The sequence below is a fragment of the Phalangium opilio genome, unplaced genomic scaffold (assembly GCF_054372755.1).
Source record: "Phalangium opilio isolate 3A_F unplaced genomic scaffold, DU_Popi_V2 ptg000344l_1, whole genome shotgun sequence".
NCBI classification, from domain to species: Eukaryota; Metazoa; Arthropoda; class Arachnida; order Opiliones; family Phalangiidae; genus Phalangium; species Phalangium opilio.
Window position 1 is genome coordinate 187475 of NW_028324227.1, and position 17373 is coordinate 204847.

General features: G+C 44.2%; 2 protein-coding genes across 2 annotated transcripts; one reads left to right on the forward strand and one right to left on the reverse strand.

Moving 5' to 3' along the window:
* Window positions 1–159: 159 nt before the first annotated feature.
* Window positions 160–15707, reverse strand: LOC149609881 (uncharacterized). Its single transcript, XM_089859966.1, has 13 exons — window positions 15162–15707; window positions 6772–6868; window positions 6590–6705; window positions 6407–6437; window positions 4743–5532; window positions 3690–3757; window positions 3164–3273; window positions 2945–3094; window positions 2762–2879; window positions 2612–2677; window positions 1665–2226; window positions 1454–1579; window positions 160–1385 (listed from the first exon to the last, which is right to left on the reverse strand). The coding sequence occupies exons 1-13, from the start codon at window positions 15309–15311 to the stop codon at window positions 365–367; spliced, it is 3405 nt and encodes a 1134-aa protein (XP_089716092.1). The 5' UTR covers window positions 15312–15707; the 3' UTR covers window positions 160–364.
* A 138-nt stretch (window positions 15708–15845) lies between these two features.
* Window positions 15846–17283, forward strand: LOC149609882 (lysM and putative peptidoglycan-binding domain-containing protein 2-like). The gene is made up of 3 exons (XM_089859976.1): window positions 15846–16147; window positions 16341–16663; window positions 16740–17283. The coding sequence occupies exons 1-3, from the start codon at window positions 15977–15979 to the stop codon at window positions 16960–16962; spliced, it is 717 nt and encodes a 238-aa protein (XP_089716102.1). The 5' UTR covers window positions 15846–15976; the 3' UTR covers window positions 16963–17283.
* The last annotated feature ends 90 nt before the right edge of the window (window positions 17284–17373 follow it).

Sequence of the window (17373 nt, forward strand, 5' to 3'; positions counted from 1 at the left end):
TTTCCGATAAAAACCACTGCCCGAACCAATGGCGGATATTTAGGCTTCTTACCTAGCTCCGCCGGCCATATTTGAATTACGCCAAAGAAAAAATATGACGGTTTGAGCATAGATATCTAAAATATATTAAAAAGATCATTTTAAAGAAGGCAAAGAAAATTTTAAGCGTGTTTAAAGTTTATTTTTATCCACAATTACATCAGAATACATTTTGACGTTATAATGATAATGCAGTACTGAGTGGTTTTCCATTTCGTACAAAGGGAGCAAAAGGGGGGGGGGGTGAATGATAAACGAAAAAGGGGCCAAACTTTCATTGATGATAAGCTTCATCGGTCTAAAAAGGGGCGGGGGGTTGGCCCCTTTAATTATATCTCCTGATACTGGGCAAATAGCGATCGCTGCTGTAGCTACTGCCGCCCAAAGAATGCGAGATGACGGGGGTGACGGAACTACCGTAGAGACTGGACTGGGGCGTGGACAAAACGCCCGTTCCCAAGCCCGTCGTTCCCCTCGGGTTACGGCTATCCAAGGAACTGCTCGACGCCCATCGATCGGATTGCGAACTCCACGAAGTCGAATGTCCCGAATCGAGTTTACGAGAATCGCTCGATCCCCAATGAGGATTACTTAACAAGCCGGCGCTCGATCCGTATGATTTGCCCACCGATCTCTCGCTTCCCCCCGACCAAGTATCTCTTTCACTAGCGTAGGACCTGCCGCCCCCGCCCCCGCCACTTCCGTAAGCGCCCCCGGAAACGCCGCTAATGGCGCTGCTCTTCCCCGATACTAAATATCGATCTCTGTCAGCTCGGGATATATCGGTAATGCCACCGCGTCTGTCATGATTTCCCGATTTCCACGCGTCATTTGTGGCGGCGGGCGCTCTTCTAATGGGGGGATCCCTGATGGGGCGCGTCCCCCCTCCACCTCTTATCTCTCGCTCTCGTCCACCCCGGAAATCTTCCTTGACCATCGGACGTTCGAATCGGTGTTCGCGTTCGATGACTTTACGATCTTCGCGAACGGCTACTTGAGCTTCGCCGCGACGTCCTCCGGCGGCACCACGATGAAGCGAATCAAAGTCGGCTCCTCTTTCGGCTTTCTCCCTCGGTTCGAAACGGTCAGTGGCGGCGCCACTTCCGGCGCCACCACCGCCGCGTCGGTCAAACGTGTCGTGTCCGCCGCCGCGTTCGAAGGAGGTTCTCTCGACTCTCTCGACCCGCTCGCTTCGGTCGAATTCGTGATATCGCGAAGTGGCGGCGCTGGGAGTGGCTCGCGCCGGACGTTTCCTCTCGTCCCAATAGGGTTCCGATTCACGGATATTCGTTCCTCCGCGAGCTTCGAAGGTTCTCTTGGTGGCCGCTCGCCTCGGTTCGTCCAATCTAGAGTCGAAGGCGATAGATACAACGGACAGTCCCGATTTTGAGTTAAATAGAAAATGGCGCCTTACCTTAATTGTTCGCGTCGTCTCAACTCCTCGCGTTCGCGTTCCAAACGTTCCCGTTCCAGTTTCTGCTTCTCCCTCTCCAGTCTCAGGATATTTTCACGTTCGCGTTCCAACTTTTCTCGGTCGATTCTAAACGGAGGAGGAAAGGAATTTTAAAACGGGAAAAGCCCGGTTGGTCCGAATTGTGGGGGGGGGGAGGGGGGAACTACTTTACCTTAGTCTTTCTCTTTCGCGCTCCAAGCGGATGGCCTCTTCCCTCTGTTTGCGTTCGACTTCCTTTTGTCGGAGTAGATCTTGGAGGCGCCGGCGTTCGGATTCGCGCATCTCTCGTTCCTTTTGGCGCTGTCTTTGTTTGGCGCGTTCGTCCTTGATCTTTTGGAAGGTCAACATGTTTCCTCTGGGTTTGTAAGCGGACGTCGAGGGTCGGCGCGAGAAAAAGGGTTTCCTGAAGCTTCCGCCGCGATCGCCACTGCCGTGAATCATTCCACCTCGCGAACTGACCATTCCTCCGCGGCCGCGTCCTCTGGAGCCGTAAGGTCGCCCTCGACCCATTCTGGACCTGTAATCTCTGTAATGGGAGCCGCCTCTTGTGCTGGATGGTCGCGGGTCGCGGAAGGATCGGCTTAAACCTCGAAGGCGATCTCGGGATTGATCTCGAGTCGACTTTTCTCTCGATTTTTCTCGGGATTTCTCTCTCGTCGCTTTCTCTCGTTCTTTCGTTTCGGAAGTGGCCGCTTCGGGGGCGTCCACCACCACCACCGTCTTCGTGACTTTTTCTGTCAAGCAACCCGAATGGTCAGTCAGAAGACCCCCAGCCGAAGATATTTATAGGAAATATAGGATTTTATAGGACGGTTTTCCAGAATTATAGGATTATATAGGACACTAAAATATTAACTTTTATTTTTTTAAATAACCAGTGCCGCAACACCCAACTTTGGGGGCTCGTAACTCTGGTTCTAGTAGAGATACGGGGATGCCCTTTGAGTATGTTATAGTCCAATTTGCCCCCCATCCAACCATACTAAAAACTTGGGGCTGCGTCAAACAGGGGCCGAGTAATTAAGGAAAACGTAAAAAAACATACCCCCCTCCATAGGAATAACATTAAACCCAACTCAACCTAAAAGCGGCGCTCGCTCACAGTCGTTCTTTACATACCTTTTTTCTCTTCCTCTTTAACGGTTTCTTTTTTCTCGGTAGTTTCGGTTTCGGCTTCGCTCTTGGCTTTATTAAGAAAACAATCAATGGATTATGAAGCGCCACCCAATTTCGGAGACAGTAACTGAACAGAACTGAAGTAGTATTTACGTTTTTCGGGTTTCTTGGTTTCGGGGGAGGGTTTGCCGTGCGCTCTCGGCGGGGGTTTACGGGAAGCGGGGGCGCCGCTTTTGGTCGTTTTCATCACGCCCGGTAAAGTGTTCTTGGTCTAAGTACGAATTAAAAAAGGGTTAAGCGAACTACACGAAGAATCCTTGGTTCGTAAGTACGCACTCTTTCAACGGATATCATTTTTCCGTTCAATTCAGTTCGATGCAAATGCGTGATGCATTTCGAAGCTTCCTCGCTGGAGAACATGGTGATAAAACCGTAGCAACGCCGACCGGGCATTTTAGCATTCGAAACGATTTTGGCCGCGATAATCTAATGTTAGGCCCAACCAAATTAGGAGGAAACTCTTTACGTCCGAGACGCCTGCTCTCTCTAACTTACCCTTCCGTATTTGCTAAACAACATCCTGAGATCGGAGGCTTTGGTGGAGGCCGAGAGTCCACTGACCCATAAGTTGCAGGAACTGACCGAGACGCGTTTGACACGATCGGCTAAATTTTCAATCCGAATTAGAACGGACTGCGGCGCGAGTAAAAGCGGGCCTTACTTAAGCATGGAAGAAGAAGGGTAATGGAACGGCCAGGTGAATAGGCAGACGGCTACGCGAAATGTAGGGTCACGTGGGAAAACTCTCCTCTCCTCTCGGCACTAGCTGTAACGCGATCACTGCTCTGCGCAATATTGGCGCGCAAGCCACAGAGAGAGGGATACTTAGATCCGCTCTCTACCGCCAGTACTACTGATGCGACTGCGCGGAAGCTTTCAACGTTGGTGATAAACTCGGGAAGGAGGGAATGAAAAGGGGGAAGTTACGATTTTTCAACGCGCTCTCTTTAACATTATAGGACCCTCCTCTTTGATAGGACCCTTCTTCTTCCATGACTTAAGGAAGGAAGAAACAACTTACAAGTCGATCTCTCCTTATCGGAGAGCTTATCTTTGGATCCACCACCGCTGCCACCGGCACCGCTGTTACTAACAAGAGATTAAGTTCAAATTAGATTCGAGACAAAATAAATGTGACGCAAATTTCAACTTTGGTTTGGTTTTTTCTTTTCAAAACTACGGTAACATTGATGTCTTTTCCGAACGCATTTCCGTTTGTTTGTTTCGACCGAGTAATAAACGTAATCCACTCTCACGTTTAACGAGATGAGCTCAAAATTAACAAGAGTAACACGAACGAAAGAAAGATAAAAATATGCCCATTTCTTTTTTAGCGAAGCTTTTTGAAAAATTTAGATACCCGACGACGACGACAATATACGCGGGATAGTTCTTCATTGTTTTCGTAGAGTTATCCAAGGTTTTCTCCAATGTCCGTTGAAAAACTTTGTCGTCGAGGTGCCTTGATCTTCTCTAGCGACATGACGCGTTGCTCCTCGAATTAATTGACTTCAAAAGGTCCTGGTACGTCAGAGTCGCCGCCCGTCTATGGTCTTGGCCAATCAACATTCAATTATCCACAAGGCGTCGCGATTGCCAAAAAGGGGGGCTTCAATCTGTCCCTCCCACAATGCCTGGCGCGATTGCCAACAAGGAGGGCGTCAATCTGTCCCTCCCACAATGCCTGGCGCGATTGCCAACAAGGAGGGCTTCAATCTATCCCACAATGCCTGGCGCGATAGCCAACAAGAAGGGCTTCAATCTATCTATCCCACAATGCCTGGCGCGATAGCCAACAAGAAGGGCGTCAATCTATCCCACAATGACTGTCGCAAAATATGGGTCACTTTGTCGGTACCAAATAAGACAAAAAGCTTCGAGCCAATTAAGGGTTTTAAATAGATCTCGATTAATTAGGAGCTCTTCTCTTAAAGGCGTTAAAACTAATCGCGCCGCCGTCAATTAAATACTTTAACTCCCTGAAAACTTGCAGTAGCAGATGCGCGCGCAACACCTTTAATTATACTCTTTTTCTCTGCATCTATTTTTTTTTGGGATGATTTTTATAACAAACCTCTTGGACTTGCTAGAAGCGGCGGTCGCGCTGGCCGCGGGGGTCGAGCCCTCGGAAAGCGCCGCGCCGCCACCACCACCACCACTTTCGGTACTATCTTTCAAAGCCCCCTCTTTGGTGGTGGTCGAGGAGGAAGAGGAGGTGTCGTGGCTTTCCGCCGACTTCTTAACTTCGGCCGTCGTCTTTTTCGAGTCATTGGTGGCCACCGATGCCGATGTCTGATTGGCCGTATTCGAACTTAGGAGGGCTTCTTTCGTTTTAAGGACGCTACTTTTTTTGGGCGTTGTTTCGGGGGGGTCCGGCCCATCCTCATCGTCTTCGTTCTCCAATTGTAAAACTTCGGTGGAATCCCCGGTCTGATCATTTTCGTCGCTAATAATAACCGATTCTTCCAAGAGCTTGCCGACGTCGTTGGTCTCTTCTTCTCCGTTGGCGTTGGTGGTTGAAGTTTCGCCACCACTAACGGGGGTGGCCTTCCCGCTGGCCAAATCGCCCATGGTCAAATCCAAGTCGCCGTCGACGTCACTCTGGGTATCGTCAACGTGAACGATGAGCGAAGCGTTGTCGATGGATTTGACATGGCCGCCGGAAGAGGAGGGGTCGGCGTTGGCGTTGCTGGCCTCGTCGTTGGTGGCCGCGGCGGCGTTCGGCGTCGACGTTTCGCTCTTCGACTTGAAGGACGCTTCGGCGCCCCCGTTGTTTTTCTTGCTTTGTTCCGCCGCCGACGTTGACGTGGAGGAATTATTTCGACGTTTCTCCTTAGCATCTTCTAGATTGGCGGCGGCCGATTCTGTCGTTAATAAAATTGGAATTTCAATTATATAACAATTTTAGGCGGAAACAACAATACGGCCTGTGCATTGATTGATTGATTGAATTCTAGAATTGGGGGCGGAGTTTAGCGGCGCAAACCCCGCGCGCGCTATCGTCGACACAGAGCAGCCATTATTAAATACTTTGGACAAATATTTGATAATGCCAACGTTATTTTTATCAATTATTTGTTCAAGGGACATCGTGGAATCGTGGCTGGCTCTCCTGGCTGCTTCTCTGGATATTCTTCCCTTGATTTTCTCTCTCTCCGTCTCTGTCTCCATTGGCTCAAATTCCATCATCTCTTTCCCTAATTACGACGCTTCATTTCTCCAATTAGTCCACCATTTCTCCAACCACCAGAAAAACTGGGATGGGAATTTGATAGGACAAGCTCCACCAAGGCGTCCACAAAGACGGGCCTTAAAAAGATTGAAACCTGAAAACTCGGCAGAGCCGCTCTACTCTTTTGTTTGTGGGGGCCAAAATCTGCTCCGAAACATTCAACAATTTACTGAAAAGTAAAAAACTAGCGACTGATTTGTTGCTTGTTATGTTATGTTATTATGGGCGCGTGCGCAGTTCCTTCTTCTGTGTGTGAAGTACTTGGATCTTTCGTTGGATGACGCTTCGATGACTGTAACTAATTAAAAGAACTATTCCATCCATCCATTCCCGATGTTGTTTGATTCGCGAGCCTCGATGACGTGCTTTTATTTCTTTTCATGTTCTTGAGTGGCTTAGTAAACTCTTTAGCGCGCCAACCCAAAAATACCTACTACGTACTCTTTCCGGCTGCTGCCTTAAACTTAATAAAAGTCGTGGAGTAGGTAGGTACGTTTTAAACTAACCTTTTTGATTGGTTTCTTTAAAGGAATCATCCTAAAATCAAAAAAGGGACACGTGTAACTACGGCGTTCCTGTGGCGCCAGTAAAGAGATAGTCGCGCGTAAGTTGGTGAATATTTTGGGGAGGGGGAGTTGCGACTATCTCTTAAAAATATATTTCCAGAGTTTTTATTTTGGGGGGCTAACTTTTTCATCTATGGCCAGTTTCTCATCGTCGGAATCGGCTTTCTCATCATCTTCGATATTGCAATCGTCTAATCCCTCGGTGCTAACGACCGACTCGCTCTCATTGGTCAATTTTTCTGATGAATTAAAGGTCGTCGTTAAACGGGTCCCCACCACGCCACTCACTCACTGCAGGCACTTACTATTAACTCTTTTACTTTGTACTTTCTTCGACGGTGTCATTTCTCCCGTCACTTCGAACAAATATTCTTCGGGGTCGTGACCTTCCTCTTCCAAAGCCTACAAATTATATCGGGGCATTTTTTAGCCACATCGTAGTATACGATGAGGCTCTTAGTTTGACCCGAGCCGTAGTAGTAATAGTAGTAGTAGTAGTGGCTGGGGTTGTCGCTTTCGTTATCATTAGATTTTAGCTTCAACCCACCAATAGGGGTAACTGGGCTCGGTTAGAGATTTAATTTTAATTAGAATCTTTTCGAATCGCAGCCGGGAATCGAACCCGGGTCGCTCACGCAGTATACAGACATTCTACCACAGAACCATAGAGACTCGATAGAACGTTTGGAGTTTTCATCCTTTAGTTTATCTCTTAAGTGTCGGGGATGGGGGGAGGGTACCTCTCTATCTGTGGGGTCGGATACTTTTGAATTTTTATCTGTGGGGTCGGACACTTTTGATGGTCTTTGAATTTTTTTTTTCTTTTTATGTGCTAATTAAATAGATAACGATGTGGCTACTATTAAGGCCCAGCCCTTGGGCCATCTTGTTTTTCTCTCTTGAAATTCCTAGAGTTTTTTGTAGACGCGACTCTTGGCGAATAATAAATGTTTTTTCAACTGTCTCGAAATTAAAAACAGCGGATGTTTTTGGAATGTTTTACAAAAACAACTTTTTCTTAAAAACACGTCTTTATCGAAATACAAAAGACGTCGCGAATTTAATTGAAAATAAAAAAGGCGTTTCGGACTTAAAAAGATTAAAATCTAATTAACGCGTAACGGGTCATTAAATGATTAAACAATTACGGACCTTCATTAAGTCGAAAAGTAAATGATACTTTTTAATCTTAGCCGGCTCAATGCATTTATAATCGTATGATAAACCATAAGTGAAATGTTCATAAACGTCTTCTCCATAGGGTTAACGTGGGGGTTTTTTTTGGAAAGCAACTTTGCAGGGTCATGTCTCTAGTTCTATACGAGTTACGGGAATGTCCTTTGAGTATGTCATAGCCCAACATCTTCTCTTTCCAATTATACTAAATAATTGGGGTTACAACAATCAGGGCCCGAGTAATTAAGCAAAACGTAAACAAACATACCCTCCTCCATAGGAATAGCATTAGACTATACTTTGGAGCCTCGTAACTCTGGTTCTACTAGAGGTACGGGGATGTCCTTTGAGTATGTTATAGCCCAATTTGTTCCCCATCTAACCATACTAAAAACTTAGGGCTACGACAAACAGGGGCCAAGTAATTAAGCAAAACGTAAACAAACAACCCCTCCATAGGAATTGCATTAGACCCAACTTTGGAGCCTCGTAACTCTGGTTCTACTAGAGGTACGGGGATGTCCTTTGAGTATGTTATAGCCCAATTTGTTCCCCATCTAACCATACTAAAAACTTAGGGCTACGACAAACAGGGGCCAAGTAATTAAGCAAAACGTAAACAAACAACCCCTCCATAGGAATTGCATTAGACCCAACTTTGGAGCCTCGTAACTCTGGATAGAGGTACGGGGATGTCCTTTGAGTATGCTATAGCCCAATTTGTTCCCCATCTAACCATACTAAAAACTTAGGGCTACGACAAACAGGGGCCAAGTAATTAAGCAAAACGTAAACAAACAACCCCCTCCATAGGAATTGCATTAGACCCAACTTTGGAGCCTCGTAACTCTGGTTCTACTAGAGGTACGGGGATGTCCTTTGAGTATGTTATAGCCCAATTTGTTCCCCATCTAACCATACTAAAAACTTAGGGCTACGACAAACAGGGGCCAAGTAATTAAGCAAAACGTAAACAAACAACCCCCTCCATAGGAATTGCATTAGACCCAACTTTGGAGCCTCGTAACTCTGGTTCTACTAGAGGTACGGGGATGTCCTTTGAGTATGCTATAGCCCAATTTGTTCCCCATCTAACCATACTAAAAACTTAGGGCTACGACAAACAGGGGTCAAGTAATTAAGCAAAACGTAAACAAACAACCCCTCCATAGGAATTGCATTAGACCCAACTTTGGAGCCTCGTAACTCTGGTTCTACTAGAGGTACGGGGATGTCCTTTGAGTATGTTATAGCCCAATTTGTTCCCCATCTAACCATACTAAAAACTTAGGGCTACGACAAACAGGGGCCAAGTAATTAAGCAAAACGTAAACAAACAACCCCTCCATAGGAATTGCATTAGACCCAACTTTGGAGCCTCGTAACTCTGGATAGAGGTACGGGGATGTCCTTTGAGTATGCTATAGCCCAATTTGTTCCCCATCTAACCATACTAAAAACTTAGGGCTACGACAAACAGGGGCCAAGTAATTAAGCAAAACGTAAACAAACAACCCCCTCCATAGGAATTGCATTAGACCCAACTTTGGAGCCTCGTAACTCTGGTTCTACTAGAGGTACGGGGATGTCCTTTGAGTATGTTATAGCCCAATTTGTTCCCCATCTAACCATACTAAAAACTTAGGGCTACGACAAACAGGGGCCAAGTAATTAAGCAAAACGTAAACAAACAACCCCCTCCATAGGAATTGCATTAGACCCAACTTTGGAGCCTCGTAACTCTGGTTCTACTAGAGGTACGGGGATGTCCTTTGAGTATGCTATAGCCCAATTTGTTCCCCATCTAACCATACTAAAAACTTAGGGCTACGACAAACAGGGGTCAAGTAATTAAGCAAAACGTAAACAAACAACCCCTCCATAGGAATTGCATTAGACCCAACTTTGGAGCCTCGTAACTCTGGTTCTACTAGAGGTACGGGGATGTCCTTTGAGTATGTTATAGCCCAATTTGTTCCCCATCTAACCATACTAAAAACTTAGGGCTACGACAAACAGGGGCCAAGTAATTAAGCAAAACGTAAACAAACAACCCCTCCATAGGAATTGCATTAGACCCAACTTTGGAGCCTCGTAACTCTGGTTCTACTAGAGGTACGGGGATGTCCTTTGAGTATGCTATAGCCCAATTTGTTCCCCATCTAACCATACTAAAAACTTAGGGCTACGACAAACAGGGGTCAAGTAATTAAGCAAAACGTAAACAAACAACCCCTCCATAGGAATTGCATTAGACCCAACTTTGGAGCCTCGTAACTCTGGTTCTACTAGAGGTACGGGGATGTCCTTTGAGTATGCTATAGCCCAATTTGTTCCCCATCTAACCATACTAATAACTTTGGGCTACGACAAACCTGGGCCAAGTAATTAAGCAAAACGTAAACAAACAACCCCTCCATAGGAATTGCATTAGACCCAACTTTGGAGCCTCGTAACTCTGGTTCTACTAGAGGTACGGGGATGTCCTTTGAGTATGCTATAGCCCAATTTGTTCCCCATCTAACCATACTAAAAACTTAGGGCTACGACAAACAGGGGCCAAGTAATTAAGCAAAACGTAAACAAACAACCCCCTCCATAGGAATTGCATTAGACCCAACTTTGGAGCCTCGTAACTCTGGTTCTACTAGAGGTACGGGGATGTCCTTTGAGTATGCTATAGCCCAATTTGTTCCCCATCTAACCATACTAAAAACTTAGGGCTACGACAAACAGGGGTCAAGTAATTAAGCAAAACGTAAACAAACAACCCCTCCATAGGAATTGCATTAGACCCAACTTTGGAGCCTCGTAACTCTGGTTCTACTAGAGGTACGGGGATGTCCTTTGAGTATGTTATAGCCCAATTTGTTCCCCATCTAACCATACTAAAAACTTAGGGCTACGACAAACAGGGGCCAAGTAATTAAGCAAAACGTAAACAAACAACCCCTCCATAGGAATTGCATTAGACCCAACTTTGGAGCCTCGTAACTCTGGTTCTACTAGAGGTACGGGGATGTCCTTTGAGTATGTTATAGCCCAATTTGTTCCCCATCTAACCATACTAATAACTTTGGGCTACGACAAACCTGGGCCAAGTAATTAAGCAAAACGTAAACAAACAACCCCTCCATAGGAATTGCATTAGACCCAACTTTGGAGCCTCGTAACTCTGGTTCTACTAGAGGTACGGGGATGTCCTTTGAGTATGCTATAGCCCAATTTGTTCCCCATCTAACCATACTAAAAACTTAGGGCTACGACAAACAGGGGCCAAGTAATTAAGCAAAACGTAAACAAACAACCCCCTCCATAGGAATTGCATTAGACCCAACTTTGGAGCCTCGTAACTCTGGTTCTACTAGAGGTACGGGGATGTCCTTTGAGTATGCTATAGCCCAATTTGTTCCCCATCTAACCATACTAAAAACTTAGGGCTACGACAAACAGGGGTCAAGTAATTAAGCAAAACGTAAACAAACAACCCCTCCATAGGAATTGCATTAGACCCAACTTTGGAGCCTCGTAACTCTGGTTCTACTAGAGGTACGGGGATGTCCTTTGAGTATGTTATAGCCCAATTTGTTCCCCATCTAACCATACTAAAAACTTAGGGCTACGACAAACAGGGGCCAAGTAATTAAGCAAAACGTAAACAAACAACCCCTCCATAGGAATTGCATTAGACCCAACTTTGGAGCCTCGTAACTCTGGTTCTACTAGAGGTACGGGGATGTCCTTTGAGTATGCTATAGCCCAATTTGTTCCCCATCTAACCATACTAAAAACTTAGGGCTACGACAAACAGGGGCCAAGTAATTAAGCAAAACGTAAACAAACAACCCCCTCCATAGGAATTGCATTAGACCCAACTTTGGAGCCTCGTAACTCTGGTTCTACTAGAGGTACGGGGATGTCCTTTGAGTATGCTATAGCCCAATTTGTTCCCCATCTAACCATACTAAAAACTTAGGGCTACGACAAACAGGGGTCAAGTAATTAAGCAAAACGTAAACAAACAACCCCTCCATAGGAATTGCATTAGACCCAACTTTGGAGCCTCGTAACTCTGGTTCTACTAGAGGTACGGGGATGTCCTTTGAGTATGTTATAGCCCAATTTGTTCCCCATCTAACCATACTAAAAACTTAGGGCTACGACAAACAGGGGCCAAGTAATTAAGCAAAACGTAAACAAACAACCCCTCCATAGGAATTGCATTAGACCCAACTTTGGAGCCTCGTAACTCTGGTTCTACTAGAGGTACGGGGATGTCCTTTGAGTATGTTATAGCCCAATTTGTTCCCCATCTAACCATACTAAAAACTTAGGGCTACGACAAACAGGGGCCAAGTAATTAAGCAAAACGTAAACAAACAACCCCTCCATAGGAATTGCATTTTAGACCCAACTTTGGAGCCTCGTAACTCTGGTTCTACTAGAGGTACGGGGATGTCCTTTGAGTATGCTATAGCCCAATTTGTTCCCCATCTAACCATACTAAAAACTTAGGGCTACGACAAACAGGGGTCAAGTAATTAAGCAAAACGTAAACAAACAACCCCTCCATAGGAATTGCATTAGACCCAACTTTGGAGCCTCGTAACTCTGGTTCTACTAGAGGTACGGGGATGTCCTTTGAGTATGTTATAGCCCAATTTGTTCCCCATCTAACCATACTAATAACTTTGGGCTACGACAAACCTGGGCCAAGTAATTAAGCAAAACGTAAACAAACAACCCCTCCATAGGAATTGCATTAGACCCAACTTTGGAGCCTCGTAACTCTGGTTCTACTAGAGGTACGGGGATGTCCTTTGAGTATGTTATAGCCCAATTTGTTCCCCATCTAACCATACTAAAAACTTAGGGCTACGACAAACAGGGGCCAAGTAATTAAGCAAAACGTAAACAAACAACCCCTCCATAGGAATTGCATTAGACCCAACTTTGGAGCCTCGTAACTCTGGTTCTACTAGAGGTACGGGGATGTCCTTTGAGTATGCTATAGCCCAATTTGTTCCCCATCTAACCATACTAAAAACTTTGGGCTACGACAAACCTGGGCCAAGTAATTAAGCAAAACGTAAACAAACAACCCCTCCATAGGAATTGCATTAGACCCAACTTTGGAGCCTCGTAACTCTGGTTCTACTAGAGGTACGGGGATGTCCTTTGAGTATGTTATAGCCCAATTTGTTCCCCATCTAACCATACTAAAAACTTAGGGCTACGACAAACCTGGGCCAAGTAATTAAGCAAAACGTAAACAAACAACCCCTCCATAGGAATTGCATTAGACCCAACTTTGGAGCCTCGTAACTCTGGTTCTACTAGAGGTACGGGGATGTCCTTTGAGTATGCTATAGCCCAATTTGTTCCCCATCTAACCATACTAAAAACTTTGGGCTACGACAAACCTGGGCCAAGTAATTAAGCAAAACGTAAACAAACAACCCCTCCATAGGAATTGCATTAGACCCAACTTTGGAGCCTCGTAACTCTGGTTCTACTAGAGGTACGGGGATGTCCTTTGAGTATGTTATAGCCCAATTTGTTCCCCATCTAACCATACTAAAAACTTTGGGCTACGACAAACCTGGGCCAAGTAATTAAGCAAAACGTAAACAAACAACCCCTCCATAGGAATTGCATTAGACCCAACTTTGGAGCCTCGTAACTCTGGTTCTACTAGAGGTACGGGGATGTCCTTTGAGTATGTTATAGCCCAATTTGTTCCCCATCTAACCATACTAAAAACTTAGGGCTACGACAAACAGGGGCCAAGTAATTAAGCAAAACGTAAACAAACAACCCCTCCATAGGAATTGCATTAGACCCAACTTTGGAGCCTCGTAACTCTGGTTCTACTAGAGGTACGGGGATGTCCTTTGAGTATGCTATAGCCCAATTTGTTCCCCATCTAACCATACTAAAAACTTAGGGCTACGACAAACAGGGGCCGAGATATTAAGCAAAATGTTCGTCAACTTTGGTATCGTCTCACTTATTGTTATTATGTTGCTTATGATTTTTGCACTAAACTTTGGAGGCTCATAACTCTCGTTCTATTAGAGATACGGGGATCTCCTTTGGATATGTTATAGTCCTCTTTGCTCCCCATACAAGGATACTTTAAACTTGAGTCTACCTCAATATCGTCGTCAACTTATTTTTTTGTCTCACTTATTGTTATCAGGTTACTTTTGATTTTTAACAATAAATTTTAGAGGCTCGTAACTCTGATTCTATTAGAGATACGGGGATGCTCTTTGAGTATGTTATAGCCCAATTTGTCCCCCATCTAACCGTAGGGCTACGACAAACAGGGGCCGAGTAATTAAGGAAAACGTAAACAAACGTACCCCCCTCCATAGGAATAACATTACACTATACTTTACAGGCTCGTAACTCTGGTTCTACTAGAGATACGGGGATGTCCTTTGAGTATGCTACCACCCGCCTTACCCCTGTAGCTCGAGTTGCCGTTTTGATTCACCAATTTGGTGAGTTTGACTATTAAAGAAGTCATCCTAAGGAAGTCATCCTAAGACTAAGTGTTTCCCTTTGGAAGTCGGCAGCTGAGTGTCTTATCATACGCTTACAAATACAAAGTCGCGGACCATGGCGGACAAAAAACTTGTGCTGAGCAGGTCATGCCATATTACCAAGGATAAAGGATGCGCGTGAGGAAATATGTTTTCACACTATAGTGCAGGGCCGGAAATAAGCACAGGACACTGGACATTGTCCAATAAAATATTAAAATGTCCCATAACTTTTATAAAAACTAAGGGGGTCTCTGGACATTTTGACCAGTAAATTTTCCGAAGTTTTGATAGTTTGACTATGAAAATGCGACACTATTTATGCACACGGCAGTGGACAATGTCCAATAAATTTTCCAGTCAAATAGGGGGGTCACTGGACACATGTCCTATAAGAATTTCTTCTTATTTCCGGCCCTGCTATAGTGTGCTACCACGAACTTTGTAGTGACGTCACATGCTCTTATCTCTTACCTTATTTTCAGGCGACCATATTGGCAGTCGCGAGACGTCGTCAGCTTGGGCAATACAAATTCGGGACCCAATATTGACGTCACAGTTTTTCCCCCCTAGCTTCGTGGTAGCACACTATAGGATAGGCAACTCCCTATCTCCAGCTTATTCCGTATATACTCTGTTACAACGCCGGTTGTCAGCACGCGCAAACCTAACGCGCGTCCTGACAAGAGACGAACGAAATACTCATTTTCAGGATTTAAATCTTGAAGTTTTAGATACTGAAAATGGGTATTTCTTTCGTCTTCTGTCAGCATGAGCAAAGCTACGATACATAGAGGCCTAGTTTCGCGCGTTCTGACAACCGATGCTGTAACAGAGCGTATACCGAATAAGCCTAATAAGCTGGCGTCGGAGATAGGGAGTTGCCTATCCTTCTTTATCCACGATGTTACTATATAATAAGAGACAACATGCTAATGACACGCGTGCTACAAAAACATTCGTCTTACCTTAGTTAATCTCTCGATCAGGTGCGCTTTAATGCCCGTTCTATCCAATCCTCTTTTTTCCAACTCCACTCTTAAATCAACCACTCTCAAATCATTCAATTTCTTCTTAAATATGGGAAGACTTTCGCCTTCTTGGGTGGTAGCCGCCATTTTACTCAACTTTCGCGCAAAAGCGGGCTTTCCCACAACACTGATACGCGCTTTAATGGCGGAAAATCGCCTTTGATCTCGAGCTCGAATATTCCAAAGGATATTTAACACGAAATAGCGTCGAAAACGCGCGTCAATTTACTATTGTAGTTCAATTTAATTTCTCTTGTGTTAGATAATGAAAACACAACGCGTACTGCGCTTAAAATCTAACAAAGGAAACTCACTCGGAATCTTAGACTTGCGGAAACGTTTAAGACACTCGACACTGTAGTGACTCGACGGTAGTAGTAGATTCCAAGGGGCGATTCATGAAAAAAATCGTCTGCAACAGGATGGGAAATAAACTTGGATTTCACCTCGTGATTAACTCAATTTCTAAGCCTAACATAAACAATTAAATTAAATAAAAATATTTCCTATACATTTCAAGTACATATAGGCTTGCCTCTGTGGTTGCCAGCGAATTATTTTTGCGAAATAAATATTATTATTATTATTATTATTAAGTATTTTTTAATCTTATAACTATTTTAAGCGTAACACCTTCGGAGGTAAGGTACTTATTTCTAGTCCTAATTTGTGTACCACGTGATATTGTGACCCCCGTTGATTTCCCTCAATCCGCGAATTTTGTCGAATGCACTCTCGCTGCACTTTTTAAAATGGCGAGTTCGTCATCGGATGGGGAAAGGCGATACTTAGGACAATTTGCTAGACAAAAGAGTAAATACGGGAGTACGTCCAAAAATTTGCCTAGAAAAGAGAAAATAATTCAACACACTGTCCAACCGACAGATACGTTACAGGGCTTGGCCCTAAGATACGGCGTAACGGTAAGTTTTTCGCACTTCTTAAGCCTTTGAAAAGTTGCGTAAAAAAGCGGCGGCCTGGTAAGTTAAGTAACGGCGATTAGTATTCAAGATCAGATTAAAATGGGATCAAGATAACTCCCCGAGCTATAGATCAGGGTCGCCAACTGTCTGGTAGACGATTTCTTCATCTAAATTCATTTTTTTTATCTTAAAGATGGAGGAAATTAAACGTACCAATAAACTATGGACTACCGATAGTTTGTTCCTTCGAACTCAACTCTCTATTCCCGTGCCAAATGATTTCTCGGTCTCTCCTAATTCATCCGAAACGGGAACGCCCGCCACTAGTCCTACTAAAACTACGCGTAGAAAACAAAGCGGGGGGGAAGAAAGCCAGGCTCCTTCCTCGGAACTCTTTGATAATAATTCCTTAGAAAGCCAACAACGGGAGGAAAGCATGGAAGATTTTCTAATTCGCATTGACAGTTCCATCGCGCAAACGAGAAACAAAGTTAAACAATTAGATCATTCCACTTTGTAAGTGCCTTCTCTTCTTCTTCTTCTTCTTCTTAAACTTCAATTTACTAACTAATTAAGTATCGAATGTTTCCAGAACGAGGGATGAAATAAACGAACCGGTGGCTTGGAGGTACCCGCCTTCCTCGCGTCATTACAAAGAAAACGGTTACAAGCATTCTTCTTACGCGGCGGCGGATGACGCGACGGATTGCGGTGGCGTGACGCCTCAAGTTCCCGTTGTCATGACTCAAGGAAGAAAAGTCGTTTCCTCCCTCAAAAGATTAGAAAGAGAACAAGACGAAATATTTGAACTATGAAATGTCGTTCGTTGTAGGCTTTTCAAAATAACAACCGTAGAGACAAACGAAATAATACACACACACAAATAGCGTGATTCCTGTGCCTATAAAACGAGTGGTTAATCAAGGTTTCGAGTGAAAAACATTTTTTTCACCTTCTTAGGCAACCCACAATTATTATCTTTTTTATCCTCGGTTAATTTTAACAAATAGATTTAAAGGGATCTGATTCAAATACTAATTACGAAAGAAGCGTAAAAACTCTGCCCCTGATGAGATTAAATTTAATTAATATATATATAATATTAAGTTTATTAAATAAAATATATTTAAGCCACCAATTGTTTTTTAAACTTTCTGTAAAAACTTGTCTTTTTTATTTTTTTTTTTATTTTATTTTTATTTTTTTTTTTATTTTATTTTTTTTTA

Excerpts from the sequence above, each read along its gene's own strand:
- LOC149609881 (XM_089859966.1), bottom strand. The coding sequence starts at position 15,311 with ATGGCGGCTACCACCCAAGAAGGCGAAAGTCTTCCCATATTTAAGAAG. Across the intron at positions 3,274-3,689 it reads CGATAAGGAGAGATCGACTT|CCGATCGTGTCAAACGCGTC; the intron begins GTAAGTTGTTTC and ends TTGAAAATTTAG. Across the intron at positions 1,580-1,664 it reads CGCGAAAGAGAAAGACTAAG|AATCGACCGAGAAAAGTTGG; the intron begins GTAAAGTAGTTC and ends TCCTCCGTTTAG.
- LOC149609882 (XM_089859976.1), top strand. The coding sequence starts at position 15,977 with ATGGCGAGTTCGTCATCGGATGGGGAAAGGCGATACTTAGGACAATTT. Across the intron at positions 16,148-16,340 it reads CCCTAAGATACGGCGTAACG|ATGGAGGAAATTAAACGTAC; the intron begins GTAAGTTTTTCG and ends TTTATCTTAAAG. Across the intron at positions 16,664-16,739 it reads CAATTAGATCATTCCACTTT|AACGAGGGATGAAATAAACG; the intron begins GTAAGTGCCTTC and ends GAATGTTTCCAG.